Source organism: Conger conger, chromosome 19 (genome assembly GCF_963514075.1).
Source record: "Conger conger chromosome 19, fConCon1.1, whole genome shotgun sequence".
NCBI lineage: Eukaryota > Metazoa > Chordata > Actinopteri > Anguilliformes > Congridae > Conger > Conger conger.
The window spans coordinates 8,140,828-8,155,827 of record NC_083778.1 but is presented as its reverse complement, the minus strand read 5'-3'; the positions used below and the strand labels follow the sequence as shown (position 1 = coordinate 8,155,827).

Below are 15,000 nucleotides of genomic sequence, written 5' to 3'. Positions count from 1 at the left end.
ATTCAAAAATGTGAGAATGTGTTCAATCCGTAGGCGTGTGAAATGCGGTGGGTTCCATGCCTTGAGTTTGGGGAGGGTCAGGCCTCCCCTCGTGGGGTCAGGCGGGGGCTCCTGGGAGGAGACAGGAGGGGGTTGGGGTTCGCTGTTCGGGGGGCGGCCCTCGTTCTCCGCTGCGGGGGAGCCGGGGTCACCGCGGGGCTCCTGGGCCGGCCCCTCTGAATCACCTCGGAGCCCGGAAACAGAGACGCTTTTATTGTGACATCAAGACTTTTATCTTGAAGTACATCTGGACTTCAAATGATTTGTTTGTTTAAACTACAATGACCGCAACTCTTTCTTTTAAGTAGTGAAAAAGGAAAAAGGAAAGATACACAATATGCAGTTTCCATGGAGAGCATTTGTGAAGCTTTCAGGATGAGGTGTGAGCTCCAGGGAACTTCAGTGAAAAGAAGCTTTATTTGAGCTTTGCATTAGAGTTGCTGGATATTTATTTAGCTTAAGGTTCATCTGCAGCTTTCCACTGTAGTCGTAGTACTAGAAGTATCCGTTGTAGTAGTCATTATTATTATTATTGTTGTTATTATTATTATTATTATTATTATTATGAAGTAGAAGAAGAATGAGGTGAAGAATTCCTCTGTACTAAAAAAAAAAGCCCCAGTTAGAGAAGGGCCCTTGAACTTTGTACACAGGGCTTCTTTATGATTATGATTATGATTATTACCTGGTTGCAGTGGCTCTGGGGGGTGGAGGATGGTTCGGCACAGGGCCAGTATGAGCTGGGCTCTGGCCAGCTTCAGCCTCCAGACCAGCAGGGGGCGGTAGAGCGCATCCAGCTCAGAGCCCTGAGCCGCCTTCACCAGCTCCTCCACGGCCTACACAGGGAGCACAGCCGCCTTACACACGCACACCTCATTTTACTGAGCTGGGTAATCAAAGGCCTAGTCTCAGTAAGTAGGGGCGGCCTGTAGCGTAGTGGTTAAGGTAAAGGACTGGGACACGCAAGGTCAGTGGTTCTAATCCCGGCGTAGCCACAATAAGATCCGCACAGCCGTTGGGCCCTTGAGTGAGGCCCTTAACCCTGCATTGCTCCAGGGGAGGATTGTCTCCTGCTTCGTCGAATCAACTGTACGATAAGATAATAATGTCATGTCATGTAACTGGGTCCGCATTGCCAAGGCAGGGAGCCACTGCACAGTCAGTCCATCACGGGCAGACCTGGGTCAAATACGTAATTGTTTTGGATACGTTTAAATACGTTTCTACATGTTGCTGAGCTTGCCTGGTGTCTTGGAAGCTAGGAAATACCTTCTAGTTGTATTGGGTGGCTCAGTTGCACCAGGCAAGATCAGTCGAGCACAGAAAAGTATTTACGTATTTGGCCCTGGGCTGGTCACGGATGCCTAGCCCTGTGGTTACCTTGCCTACTCAAACACTCCTCAGTGATCCAGCTCACTCACCTGGAGGTTGGATGGGTCTAGGAGGGGCTTGCTGGTGTCAAACACCTTCTTTGCCTATAGACAGAACAGTAAATAAGCTTGGCTGAGTACAGATGACTGTCTGTAGACGGAGTAGTAATCATAGTTTGGGTGTACACGCTGAGGGCTGTGATTGGCCGCTGTGTTACCGTGGTGTCTGTGCTGCGGGAGGTTCCGTGGGGCTCAGGGGTTCTCCCTCCCTGTGTCAGAGACGCCAGCTCCCGCAGAGAGTCTCCAAAGAACCCCAGCTCTGTGAGTGCCTGAACCTGCACACACACACACACACACACACACACACACACATACACGCACAAACACACACACACATGCATATCCACATACACGCACACACATGCATATACACATACACGCACACACACACACACATACACACATACACACACACACACACATACATGCACACACACACATACACACACACGCACACACACGCATATACACACACACGCACACACACGCATATACACATACACGCACACGCACACGCACACGCACACACACACACACACACACACACACACACACCACACACACACACAGCTGTTACACAGATCTCACTGAGCGTATTCTGAAACACACCCACATACCAACCTGTTAGATAACCAGTGCTTGAAGTGGGCCGGTACTCACCGGTACGCAGTACCGGAAGTTCTACATTTTACTCTGCGGAGTACCGGCCCACTCACACTGTGCTCTGAATCCTCGTTGCTTCAAACGGGAACCGGCAAGGGTTTGCTGATACCGGCCGATACACTTTCCAACACGTGAATAAGGAGTACTGGCACTTATTTTTTTCCACTTCAAGCACTGTAGATAACTGAGAATAACACACACACACACACACACACACACACACACACAGAGTGAAGTGGCTGCAGACAGCTCACACACTCACTCTGAGGATTCGGCCCTCAGCAGTACGGTTTGGGTCTCGACACACAGTCCCCACACAGTAGAGATACAGCGACAGCAAGGGCAGGACCTGCGGAACAAGAGATGCACAGGAATAACACACATTACATCACAAGCGCAGTCCATCACCAACACATCACAAACGCAGTCCGTCAAATTACATCACAAATGCATTCCATCGAATTACATCACAAACGCATTCCATCGAATTACATCACAAAGGCATTCCATCACCAACACATCGCAAGCACATCACGTCACAAACATTCCATCAAATCGCAATCACATTCCATCACATTACGTAACAAACTGATTCCATCACATCAAAACTACATTACATCACAAACACAGTCGTTTACATTGCATCACAAGTGCCTCATATCATATTGCATAACAAGCACATTACATCACATCACACGTGTGCTACATCACATCACACCATTTCAAACTAAAACCATAGCAAGCACGTGACATCACATACATCGCATGACATCACACCCCCATCAGATTGTACCTCCTTCCAGGAGGGGGCGCCATACCTTCAGGTAGTGGCCGGAGCTGTAGAGCCAGTGACACAGAAAGCCCAGGCTGGACACGGTGGTGCCGGCGTGGACCCAGGCCGGACTGGAGAAGAGGTCCAGGCCAGGGAGCAGGTCAGCGCCCAGCTCATAGGTGCAGTACCGCCAGTCTGCCACTGGGTGGGGCAGGGAGGCTGTCAGCAGCGACTGGAGGGCATAAACGGCACGCACACAGTTGGTGTGTTAATGTGTTGTATCACAGTGAACTGCTTCCAGAAAACTTGTCAACAGCAAATCTATGTGGGTGGGTAGTTGGTACTGTGGGATCGTACTTTTGTGGAAACATACTTTATTTTAATGTTTGTGTGAATTTTGTGTGAAGCCCCTGTGGGGTTTCACATGTGGGATTACAGTAGTGAGGTTACAGTAGTGGGGTTAGAGCAGTGGGGTTACAGTGGTAGGGATACAGTCGTGGAGATACAGTAGTGAGCATGTTGCTGAGCAACAGCATGTTGCACACAGTAGTGGGGTTAGAGCAGTGGGGTTACAGTGGTAGGGATACAGTCGTGGCGATACAGTAGTGAGGTTACAGTAGTGGGGTTACAGTAGTGGGGTTACAGTAGTGGGGTTAGAGCAGTGGGGTTACAGTGGTAGGGATACAGTAGTGGAGATACAGTAGTGGGGTTACAGTAGTGGAGATACAGTAGTGAGGTTACAGTAGTGGAGGGTTACAGGCTGTACCTTGAAGAGCAGGGCAGAGAGGAGACTGCAGTGGGTGCGCTGGCTGAGGTCAGAGGTCAGGACAAACCTGCAGATCAAAAAGCAGCGAGGAAGACTCTCCCTTTACAGTGAAGAATAAAGCTGTCGCAAATTTGAAACTCAACAAGGAAATGAGCGCGTAGGGAGCCCGGCTGCACTTACTGTGCGATTTTGGCGGAGAGCACGGCCCCCTGCAGGCAGCCCCAGACCCCCACCTGACGCAGCACCTCTGCGGGGGCGCTGCTGCCCCACGACTCCCCGTCCCAGGACCCCAGCACCCCGGAGCTCTGCAGGGCACAGTCCAGCGCCTTGCTCCAGTGTGTGTGCGCTGCCCTGAGGTACACACACATATATACACACATATACTTATACACACACACACATATATATACACACATATACTTATACACACACACACATATATACACACATATACTTATACACACACACACATATATATACACACATATACTTATACACACACACACATATATATACACACATATACTGATACACACACACACATATATACACACATATACTGATACACACACACACATATATACACACATATACTTATACACACACACACATATATATACACATATACTGATACACACACACACATATATACACACATATACTGATACACACACACACATATATACACACATATACTTATACACACACACATATATACACACATATACTTATACACACACACACATATATATACACACATATACTTATACACACACACACATATATATATATATATATATATATATAAACACACACATATTCATATACACACACACACACATTTACACACACATACATATATACTCATTCATATTCATACACACACATTTACACACACATACATATAGACACACACACACACATTTCCGCACATAAACACATATATTCCCACACATGCACACATACATACACGTCCATGCACATACATGCATACATACATGCGCACATGCACACACACACAGGGAATGATCACTGGCCCTGGCTTGTTGCAGATTGGTACAGTGATGATCAGCAGGCTGGTGTGCGCTGTACCGTTTATTCCCGCTGTAGTAGAGCAGGTTCCCCAACTCATGCAGGGCCCGGACTCTCAGAGCATTCTGCTTATTCGCCTCCAGATACTCTGTGCAAACCACATTCAGCAGAGCGGTGAGTACACCTGCACTCTGCTTCCACACATTACATTACATTAAATTACATTATTGGCATTTGGCTGACGCTCTTATCCAGAGCGACGTACAGTTGATTTAGACTAAGCAGGAGACAATCCTCCCCTGGAGCAATGCAGGGTTAAGGGCCTTGCTCAAGGGCCCAACGGGATTAGAACCACTGACCTTCCGTGTCCCAGTCATTTACCTTAACCACTACGCTACAGGCCGCCCCATGCACATATAGAGCCAGCACAGGTAGTGTTGGTAATGAGGCTAGTGTACTTCCAGTGTGGAGTTGGCAGTAAAGTGTGGAGTTGGCAGTAAAGATGTTGGACAGTGTGGTGGAGTTGGCAGTAAGGATGTTAGATAGTGTGGTTGAGTTGGCAGTAAGGATGTTGGACACTGTGGTTGAGTTGGCAGTAAGGATGTTGGACAGTGTGGTGGAGTTGGTAGTAAGGATGTTAGATAGTGTGGTGGAGTTGGCAGTAAGAATGTTGGACAGTGTGGTGGAGTTGGCAGTCAGGATGTTAGACAGTGTGGTGGAGTTGGCAGTAAGGATGTTAGACAGTATGGTGGAGTTGGCAGTAAGGATGTTGGACAGTGTGGAGTTGGCAGTAAGGATGTTGGACAGTGTGGTGGAGTTGGCAGTAAGGATGTTGGACAGTGTGGTGGAATTGGCAGTAAGAATGTTGGACAGTGTGGTGGAGTTGGCAGTAAGGATGTTGGACAGTGTGGTGGAGTTGGCAGTAAGGATGTTGGACAGTGTGGTGGAATTGGCAGTAAGGATGTTGGACAGTGTGGTGGAATTGGCAGTAAGGATGTTGGACAGTGTGGTGGAGTTGGCAGTAAGGATGTTGGACAGTGTGGTGGAGTTGGCAGTAAGGATGTTGGACAGTGTGGTGGAGTTGGCAGTAAGGATGTTGGACAGTGTGGTGGAGTTGGCAGTAAGGATGTTGGACAGTGTGGAGTTGGCAGTAAGGATGTTGGACAGTGTGGTGGAGTTGGCAGTAAGGATGTTGGACAGTGTGGTGGAATTGGCAGTAAGGATGTTGGACAGTGTGGTGGAGTTGGCAGTAAGAATGTTGGACAGTGTGGTGGAGTTGGCAGTAAGAATGTTGGACAGTGTGGTGGAGTTGGCAGTAAGGATGTTGGACAGTGTGGTGGAGTTGGCAGTAAGGATGTTGGACAGTGTGGTGGAATTGGCAGTAAGGATGTTGGACAGTGTGGTGGAGTTGGCAGTAAGGATGTTGGACAGTGTGGTGGAGTTGGCAGTAAGGATGTTGGACAGTGTGGTGGAATTGGCAGTAAGGATGTTGGACAGTGTGATGTAGTTTTGGGAAGCGGGACTCACCGATGGAGCTGGTGTAGGAGGACATGACAGTGTGGAGCTGGGACGGGGGCAGGGTGCTGTGGTAGATGGAGTCCATGCTGCTGAAGTCCTCATTGGAGAGGTCGGGGGGGGCATTGGCTGGCACCCTAAACCCTACCCTGTCCTGGACTCCATCTGGAACCTCAAAATCTGAACAGTGGGAAATACTGTTAAAGACACACAAGTCAATCATCTCCACACGCATCCAAGCATACTCACCTGGGTACGGTTACACACAAATATTTTAATGGTTTCAAGTGTCTCTTTTGTATTTATATTTTTCGGTCGCTGCCACACCCTGGTGGACGGACTCACAGGACTGTGTGTTGGCCAGCAGCAGGAGCAGCAGGGTCTTGCTGTGCTGGAAGGTCTGTAGGACGTAGGGTCTGGTCTCCAGAGCCTCCCGGAAACTGCGCAGTGTGTCCGACACATCCAGGGGTACTGACACCAGGACCAGAGCCCTCTGGGCCTCTGTCAGAGAGAGAGACAGAAGTGCTTTCCAGTGTCTGTCTCACACACACACACACACACATTTAAACTCTGGCTACTGTCAGTCACACACTCACACACTTAACACAGCAATTCTCTGTCTCTCACACACACATACTCACGCACACACACACACTTAGCTCTGGCTACTGTCAGTCTCACACACACACACACACACACACACACACACAACACTAACCACTGTCTGTCTCACACACACACATAACCCTGGCCACTGTCTGTCTCACTTATTTCCATTGTGGTCCTCATATCCACAGACGAGAACACCCAGGCAGGCACAGCTAAATAACACACATAAATATAACTATGGCATCATAATGCAGTGAGCATTGTGAAGGGAAGGCAGTGCTGAGGTTCCTTTACCTGTCTCGGCAGCCATTTTGGGGTTCCCCCTGGTCAGTAGGAGCTGTACATCACCGTAGTTCCTGCAGGTGACCTAAAGCGCAGGGGGCGAGACCCCCCTCAGTCACATTTAACCTATTTATACCCCGCATTTTATACTTCAATCTGTCCAAAACAGATGTCAAAGTGTCTGTACAAAAGTATTCCCCCCGAGTGTATTTTTAAGTGCAGTCATGTTTAACGGTTTATTTTGCGCTGGCCTGGTGGGGGCGCTGTGGCGCTCTGACCTTCTCCCCGGCCACGGCCTCCGCCTGGGTGAAGTGTGGCTGTGGGACGGGGGGCCCCCCCAAACGGACGATCCTCTCTCGGAGCCTCCTCTGTGCCAGCAGCAGCAGCGGGGTCACTGTGTGAGCGTAGCGCTCCCTGGAAGAGTCCCCCCGAACACTGTTACAACACTCACCCAGTCAGCACACTATTACAGCATCCGCCATTTTACTACACTCACCCAGTCAGCACACTGTTACAACATCCGCCATTTTACAACACTCACCCAGTCAGCACGCTGTACAGCATCCGCCATTTTACTACACTCACACAGTCAGCACACTATTACAACATCCGCCATTTTACAACACTCACCCAGTCAGCACGCTGTACAGCATCCGCCATTTTACAACACTCACACAGTCAGCACACTGTTACAGCATCCGCCATTTTACAACACTCACCCAGTCAGCACACTGTTACAACATCCGCCATTTTACAACACACACAGTCAGCACATTGTTACAACATCCGCCATTTTACAACACTCACACAGTCAGCACACTGTTACAGCATCCGCCATTTTACTACACTCACCCAGTCAGCACACTGTTACAACATCCGCCATTTTACAACACTCACCCAGTCAGCACACTGTTACAACATCCGCCATTTTACAACACTCACACAGTCAGCACACTGTTACAACATCCGCCATTTTACAACACTCACCCAGTCAGCACACTGTTACAACATCCGCCATTTTACAACACTCACCCAGTCAGCACGCTGTTACAGCATCTGCCATTTTTTTACTACACTCACACAGTCAGCACGCTGTACAGCATCCGCCATTTTACTACACTCACACAGTCAGCACACTGTTACAGCATCCGCCATTTTACTACACTCACCCAGTCAGCACACTGTTACAACATCCGCCATTTTACAACACTCACCCAGTCAGCACACTGTTACAACATCCGCCATTTTACAACACTCACCCAGTAAGCACACTGTTACAGCATCCGCCATTTTACAACACTCACCCAGTCAGCACACTGTTGCAACATCTGCCATTTTACAACACTCACAGTCAGCACAATTACAACATCCGCCATTTTACTACACTCACCCAGTCAGCACACTGTTACAACATCCGCCATTTTACAACACTCACCCAGTCAGCACACTATTACAGCATCCGCCATTTTACTACACTCACACAGTCAGCACACTGTTACAACATCCGCCATTTTACAACACTCACCCAGTCAGCACACTGTTACAACATCCGCCATTTTACAACACTCACCCAGTCAGCACACTGTTACAACATCCGCCATTTTACAACACTCACCCAGTCAGCACTCTGTTACAACATCCGCCATTTTACAACACTCACCCAGTCAGCACTCTGTTACAACATCCGCCATTTTACAACACTCACCCAGTCAGCACACTGTTACAACATCCGCCATTTTATAACACTCACCCAGTCAGCACACTGTTACAACATCCGCCATTTTACAACACTCACCCAGTCAGCACTCTGTTACAACATCCGCCATTTTACAACACTCACCCAGTCAGCACACTGTTACAACATCCGCCATTTTACAACACTCACCCAGTCAGCACGCTGTACAGCATCCGCCATTTTACTACACTCACAGTCAGCACACTGCTACAACATCCGCCATTTTACGAGGGTGCGGTGTGTGGTGTACCGTGTGAGGCGGTTGTGTGTGTGTGTGTGTGTGTGTTTGTGTGTGTGTGTGTGTGTGTGAGGGTGCAGTATACCGTGTGAGGCGGCTGTGTGTGTGTGGGTGTGTGTGAGGGTGCAGTATACCGTGTGAGGCGGTTGACCCGCAGTGACAGGTGTGCCAGGGACTCCCACTTCTCCCGCCGGGCGAGCAGCTCCAGGCCCCGCAGGGTCAAAGGGCACAGCCAGGCCAGGTCCCCGCCCACCGCCTCCGGCCCCGCCCCCTCCCCTCCGCTCTCAAACTGCTTCCACATCTGCAGGGGACAAGTGAATGAGTGAGTGAGTGAGTGAGTGAATGAGTGACTGAGTGAGTGAATGAGTTAGTGAGTGAGTGTGTGAGTGAATAAAAGAATGAGTGAGTGAGTGAATGTGTGAGTGAATAAATGAATGTGTGAGTGAGTGCCTGTGCTCGCCTGCAGTCTCTGCATCATGTCCATCAGCAGGTCTGTTGCCAGGGCGATCAGAGGGGTGAGGGTGGAGTCCAGCTGCTCAGGGGACAGGGGGGCGTGGCCGTCCTCCACCATTGGCGTGACTGCAGAGGCGTGGTCCCACAGCACACGACACACCCACTGCAGAGAAGTCCAGAGACCCCCACGATGGGCCAGCACCTGCAGCGCACACACACACACACACACACACAGTCACAGAAATGCGTACAGGCACACACACCTGCAATTCACATTCAGCCACATACATAGGAACAGTCTGTGGGACAGTGTCAGTAGGTCAGTCAGTACCATGGCTCTGTGGGACAGTGTCAGTAGATCAGTGTCAGTAGGTCAGTCAGTACCATGGCTCTGTTGGACAGTGTCAGTAGAACAGTCTGTGGGACAGTATCAGTAGATCAGTCAGTACCATGGCTCTGTGGGACAGTGTCAGCAGAACAGTCTGTGGGACAGTATCAGTAGATCAGTCAGTACCATGGCTCTCCTAAAGTGCAGCACCGCCTTGTCCAGGGTTTGTAGGAACTCGGAGGGGCTGGCAGCGGTGGGCGTGGCACACAGAAGAGACGGCCCACTGGGGACGTGCTCATTGGTGAACTGCGTGCGGGGCGTGTCTACGTCACTCTCCTCCTCACTCTCTCTCGGGCTAGACTCCTCCCTCTTATTTTTCACCTCTAAGAATGGAAAGAGAGAGAGAGAAAGAGATGCTAATTCTGCTTCACTGTACAGAATTATCCGGAAGTATTTCTTTAAGAGAACTGTCAATGAATACATTTCCCAGGTCTGTCAATGACTACATTTCCCAGGTTTGTCAATGACTACATTTCCCAGGTGACTACATCATACAGGAGAGGTCTGTTCTCCTCATTATCCATCCTTATTATCAATGCCACTTTAAACACACATTTATTTGTAACCAGGGGACATTTATTTAAGTCATTGATCAGGTTTCTGTGAGCGAGATGTTATTAGTATTTATATTTATCTGCTTTTCCTCGGTGTGGCGATAGCGCTGTTCTGTGGACGTGTTGTGAGGTGCGTACTCTCCCCCTCCTGCGGTGGTTGTGCTCCCAGCGAGGGTTTGAGGGAGGGGGGCGGGGGCTGGGGGGCCCCTGAGCACTGGGGTGCACTGCCCCGGGACAGCACCACGCCACAGTCAGCCAGGGAGAACAGGGAGGGGTCCAGCCGACTGTACCTAAAACACAGAGAGGGACAGAGTGTGAGAGCCTGTTTCACTACAGAGAGAGTGTGTGTGTTAGAGCCTGTTTCTCTACAGAGAGAGTGTGTGTGTTAGAGCCTGTTTCTCTACAGAGAGAGTGTGTGTGTTAGAGCCTGTTTCTCTACAGAGAGAGTGTGTGTGTTAGAGCCTGTTTCTCTACAGAGAGAGTGTGTGTGTTAGAGCCTGTTTCACTACAGAGAGAGTGTGTGTGTTAGAGCCTGTTTCACTACAGAGAGAGTGTGTGTGTTAGAGCCTGTTTCACTACAGAGAGAGTGTGTGTGTTAGAGCCTGTTTCACTACAGAGAGAGTGTGTGTGTTAGATACTGTTTCACTACAAGAGAGTGTGTGTGTTAGAGCCTGTTTCACTACAGAGAGAGTGTGTGTGTTAGAGCCTGTTTCACTACAGTGAGAGTGTGTGTTAGAGCCTGTTTCACTACAGTGAGAGTGTGTGTGAGAGCCTGTTTCACTACAGAGAGAGTGTGTGTGTGTGCGTGCGTGCGTGTGTGTTAGAGCTTGTTTCACTACAGAGAGAGTGTGTGTGTTAAAAAATGGCACTTATGATGACGACTATATGTTTAGAACAGCGTTCCATGTGTATTTTCCTAGTTATGGATGTGATGCTTTGACTTGTGGAAGAACCTATGCACTTGTAAGTCGCTTTGGATTAAAAGCGTCTGCCAAATGACTAAAATGTAAATGTAAATGTAATGTGTTAGAGCCTGTTTCACTACAGAGAGAGTGTGTGTGTTAGAGCCTGTTTCACTACAGAGAGAGTGTGTTTTCGAGCCTGTTCCACTCCTGAGAGACGGTGCGCGGTGGGGTGTAATTACCTGTGCTGAACAGCGGGGGGCAGCCTCTGCTCCAGACTGCGGCACAGCAGGGTCATGTGACTCACGGCCACGCCGAGGTTGACGTGGCAACGGCCGGGCCACTCCTCGGAGCAGACACGCCGCAGGCGGCTCCGACGCTGGCCCCGCCGGAGGAGGGGGGGCAGGAGGCTCAGCAGGGCGTCCATCGCCTCGAACTCCCTGCAGCCCCCAAAATCACACACAGATACGTCCCACACTGCGTCCAGTTATGATCTAAATGAGCTCTTATTGAGCTGATGCTTTTAACCAAAGCGGGTCGTGGAGTCGGACAGGCAGACAATCGGACACGCAAGTAGATAGACAGTCAGAGACAGGCACACAGTCAGATAGACAGTCAGAGAGACAGGCACACACAGTCAGATAGACAGTCAGAGAGACAGGCACACAGTCCGATAGACAGTCAGAGAGACAGGCACACAGTCAGACAGACAGTCAGAGAGACAGGCACACACAGTCAGATAGACAGTCAGAGACAGGCACACACACACAGTCAGACAGACAGTCAGAGAGACACACACACACAGTCAGACAGACAGTCAGAAAGACAGACACACACAGACAGACGGAGTTTCTCGGGAGGGAGACCTCTCGGTGAGCTCTGCCTTCAGGAGGCCCTGCTGCTTCCTCTGGTCTCTGCTCTTCTTCTTCCTGTCCGCGGTGGTGGCCGTCTTCCCCTTCTGCAGAGAGGGCAGAACTCCTCTCACACTCCTCCTCACACTTCTCCCCACCCAGAGAGAAGCACCCAAACATACCTTCTCCCTTAGATCCAAGGTACTGCCATTTTTTTATTTACTTTTTTGTGATGACACAATGATGTTAATGTGATCATTTCTGGTACCCATACGAACAATGTAATATCACAATAAAAAAAATTTTTTTTAATAGAAATGAGTTCTCAGCTTGCAAATAACTTTCTCTGAATGTCGATGCAATGTCGTGCCGATGTTATCACACCGACGGAACGTTCCGGTAACGCTGTGAGAGCGTTTGGTGTTGGCTGGGTGGCTGCATCCAGCAGAAGCAGGGTGTGTGTGCTGTATGGGCGGCCTGTAGCGTAGTGGTTAAGGTAAAGGACTGGGACCCGCAAGGCTGGTGGTTCTAATCCCGGTGTAGCCACAATAAGATCCGCACAGGCGTTGGGCCCTTGAGCAAGGCCCTTAACCCTGCATTGCTCCAGGGGAGGATTGTCTCCTGCTGAGTCTAATCGACTGTACGTCGCTCTGGATAAGAGCGCCGTTAATATAATGTAATGTGATGTATGGCGGTAAGCTCAGACGTCCCGACGCTCACCTTGTTGAACTCGATGACGGAGGACGTGTACTTCTTGGATTCGTCCTCAGCCCCGCCCCGTTCGATCCGCTCCGTTGCGGAGGTCTTCTTCCTCCCCGTCAGACCCTCGTCCCGTCTGCCAGAGCACCCCCCACCCAAAACAGAGCCCCTAAATATCAGACCACCCAGCATGTGGAGAATGCACTGTTGAGCCAAAGTGCATGTACACACATACACACGCACACTCACTCACTCACGCACGCACACACTCACAGACATACACACTCACACGAACACTTTCTCTTTGACACACACTCACACTCTCACACATACTCACACACGCACACACTCAGAGACGTACACACATACTCACATACACATACATTCTCTCTCACACTCTCACACACACACACACACATACACAGACACAGACACACGCACGCACGCACACACTCAGAGACGTACACACATACTCACACACACATACATTCTCTCTCACACATACACACACACACACACACAAATACGCACTTACACACACACACACTCACTCTCACACACACACACACACACACATACACAGACACACGCATGCACACACACACACACCTGCAGAGCCAGCTCAGGATGGTGGGTCCCCACTCCAGGACGTGCTCCGGCTGGTCGTTCCTCAGCGCCCTCTGCAGGACAGGCACAGCCAGCTCCAGGAAGCAAGCCCTCCTCTTCATCTTCATCACTGTGGACAGGGGGAGAGGGGTGGGGGTGTCACGTTCACCGCTGAAGCAGTTTTTCACCCAAGACCTGCAGCCAGCATTCACACTGCATTGAGAAGGAAGTCCTTTCTGCGGGGACGCAAACCTAGGTTCAGACAGGATTTGTTTTGGATTGAATTTTATTGATCTTGCCTGGTGATCTTGCATTTAGGCAAGGAGAAGCAGATGGATGGGGTTTACAATTTCGGTATCAATACGCCAGGGTAAGCCTCGTCAAATGCAGGAAAGTATTTGAATCCAAAACAAACGGCATTTGAACCCGGTTGCGGTGGCGAGGCGTCATGGCGACGCGCTGTGACGTTACCGTCTTTGAAGGCGGTCTGGAGAGGGCGGCTCATGACCAGGCTGTAGACCAGGATGAAGTCCTCCTGTCCCGTCAGGTCCTGTCCCCCTGGGAGAGGGGCGACACGTCTCATTTTATCACCCCCTCAGTGAAACAAACAAACCAGGCAGGGATTTGGTTCAGACAGGGTGGGGCGGTGGGTGAGGGTGAGGGTGTGGAGGTGGAGGGGGAGGGGGAGGTGGGTGAGGGTGTGGAGGTGGAGGTGGAGGGGGAGGTGGGTGAGGGTGTGGAGGTGGAGGTGGAGGTGGAGGTGGAGGGGGAGGTGGGTGAGGGTGTGGAGGGGGAGGTGGGTGAGGGTGTGGAGGTGGAGGGGGAGGTGGGTGAGGGTGTGGAGGTGGAGGCGGAGGGTGAGGGTGTGGAGGTGGAGGTGGAGATTGAGGTGGAGGGGGAGGTGGGTCTCACCCGTGCCCTGGTGCTGGGCCGTGGCTGGCGGGGCACTCTTCAGGGCGCTGGCCTCCAGGGCTTTGAGCTGCACACTGGGCTCCAGCTCCTCTGAGCCCCAGCCTGTGCTCTGCTCAGGCCTCTCCCTCAGGGCCTGGGGGTGGGGCAGTCTCAGTCAGCTCCAGCTCAACTACTGCTGCACGACTGCACTTTCAGCTCCAGCTCAACTACTACTGCACGACTGCACTTCAACTCCTGCTGCTGCTGCACGACTGTACTTTCAGCTCCAGCTCAACTACTGCTGCACGACTGCACTTTCAGCTCCAGCTCAACTACTGCTGCTACTGCGGCCTGCGGCCTATGTGGGGCGGCCTGTAGCGTAGTGGTTAAAGTAAATGACTGGGACACGAAAGGTCGGTGGTTCTAATCCCGGTGTAGCCACAATAAGATCCGCACAGCCGTTGGGCCCTTGAGAAAGGCCCTTAACCATGCATGCATTGTCTCCTGCTTAGTCTAATCAACTGTACGTCGCTCTGGATAAGAGCGTCTGCCAAATGCCAATAATGTAATGTACT

The 15,000-nt window shown here is 50.6% G+C and overlaps 1 protein-coding gene across 1 annotated transcript in view; it reads right to left on the bottom strand.

The window, feature by feature from the left end:
* The window catches only part of cfap54 (cilia and flagella associated protein 54), a 46,027-nt gene that overhangs the window by 14,027 nt on the left and 17,000 nt on the right, over positions 1 to 15,000 (bottom strand). The window contains exons 28-50 of the mRNA XM_061229849.1: positions 14,447 to 14,579; positions 14,006 to 14,092; positions 13,538 to 13,664; positions 12,950 to 13,064; positions 12,245 to 12,336; positions 11,621 to 11,818; positions 10,615 to 10,766; positions 10,049 to 10,245; positions 9,542 to 9,736; positions 9,216 to 9,382; positions 7,387 to 7,522; positions 7,121 to 7,193; positions 6,563 to 6,718; positions 6,230 to 6,397; positions 4,763 to 4,850; positions 3,851 to 4,021; positions 3,671 to 3,737; positions 2,951 to 3,136; positions 2,395 to 2,481; positions 1,598 to 1,744; positions 1,461 to 1,505; positions 725 to 875; positions 61 to 224 (exon numbers count right to left, since the gene is read on the bottom strand). Of these exons, the coding sequence (XP_061085833.1) occupies positions 61 to 224; positions 725 to 875; positions 1,461 to 1,505; positions 1,598 to 1,744; positions 2,395 to 2,481; positions 2,951 to 3,136; positions 3,671 to 3,737; positions 3,851 to 4,021; positions 4,763 to 4,850; positions 6,230 to 6,397; positions 6,563 to 6,718; positions 7,121 to 7,193; positions 7,387 to 7,522; positions 9,216 to 9,382; positions 9,542 to 9,736; positions 10,049 to 10,245; positions 10,615 to 10,766; positions 11,621 to 11,818; positions 12,245 to 12,336; positions 12,950 to 13,064; positions 13,538 to 13,664; positions 14,006 to 14,092; positions 14,447 to 14,579 (3,102 nt within the window). The remainder of the gene's footprint in view (positions 1 to 60; positions 225 to 724; positions 876 to 1,460; positions 1,506 to 1,597; positions 1,745 to 2,394; positions 2,482 to 2,950; positions 3,137 to 3,670; positions 3,738 to 3,850; positions 4,022 to 4,762; positions 4,851 to 6,229; positions 6,398 to 6,562; positions 6,719 to 7,120; positions 7,194 to 7,386; positions 7,523 to 9,215; positions 9,383 to 9,541; positions 9,737 to 10,048; positions 10,246 to 10,614; positions 10,767 to 11,620; positions 11,819 to 12,244; positions 12,337 to 12,949; positions 13,065 to 13,537; positions 13,665 to 14,005; positions 14,093 to 14,446; positions 14,580 to 15,000) is intronic.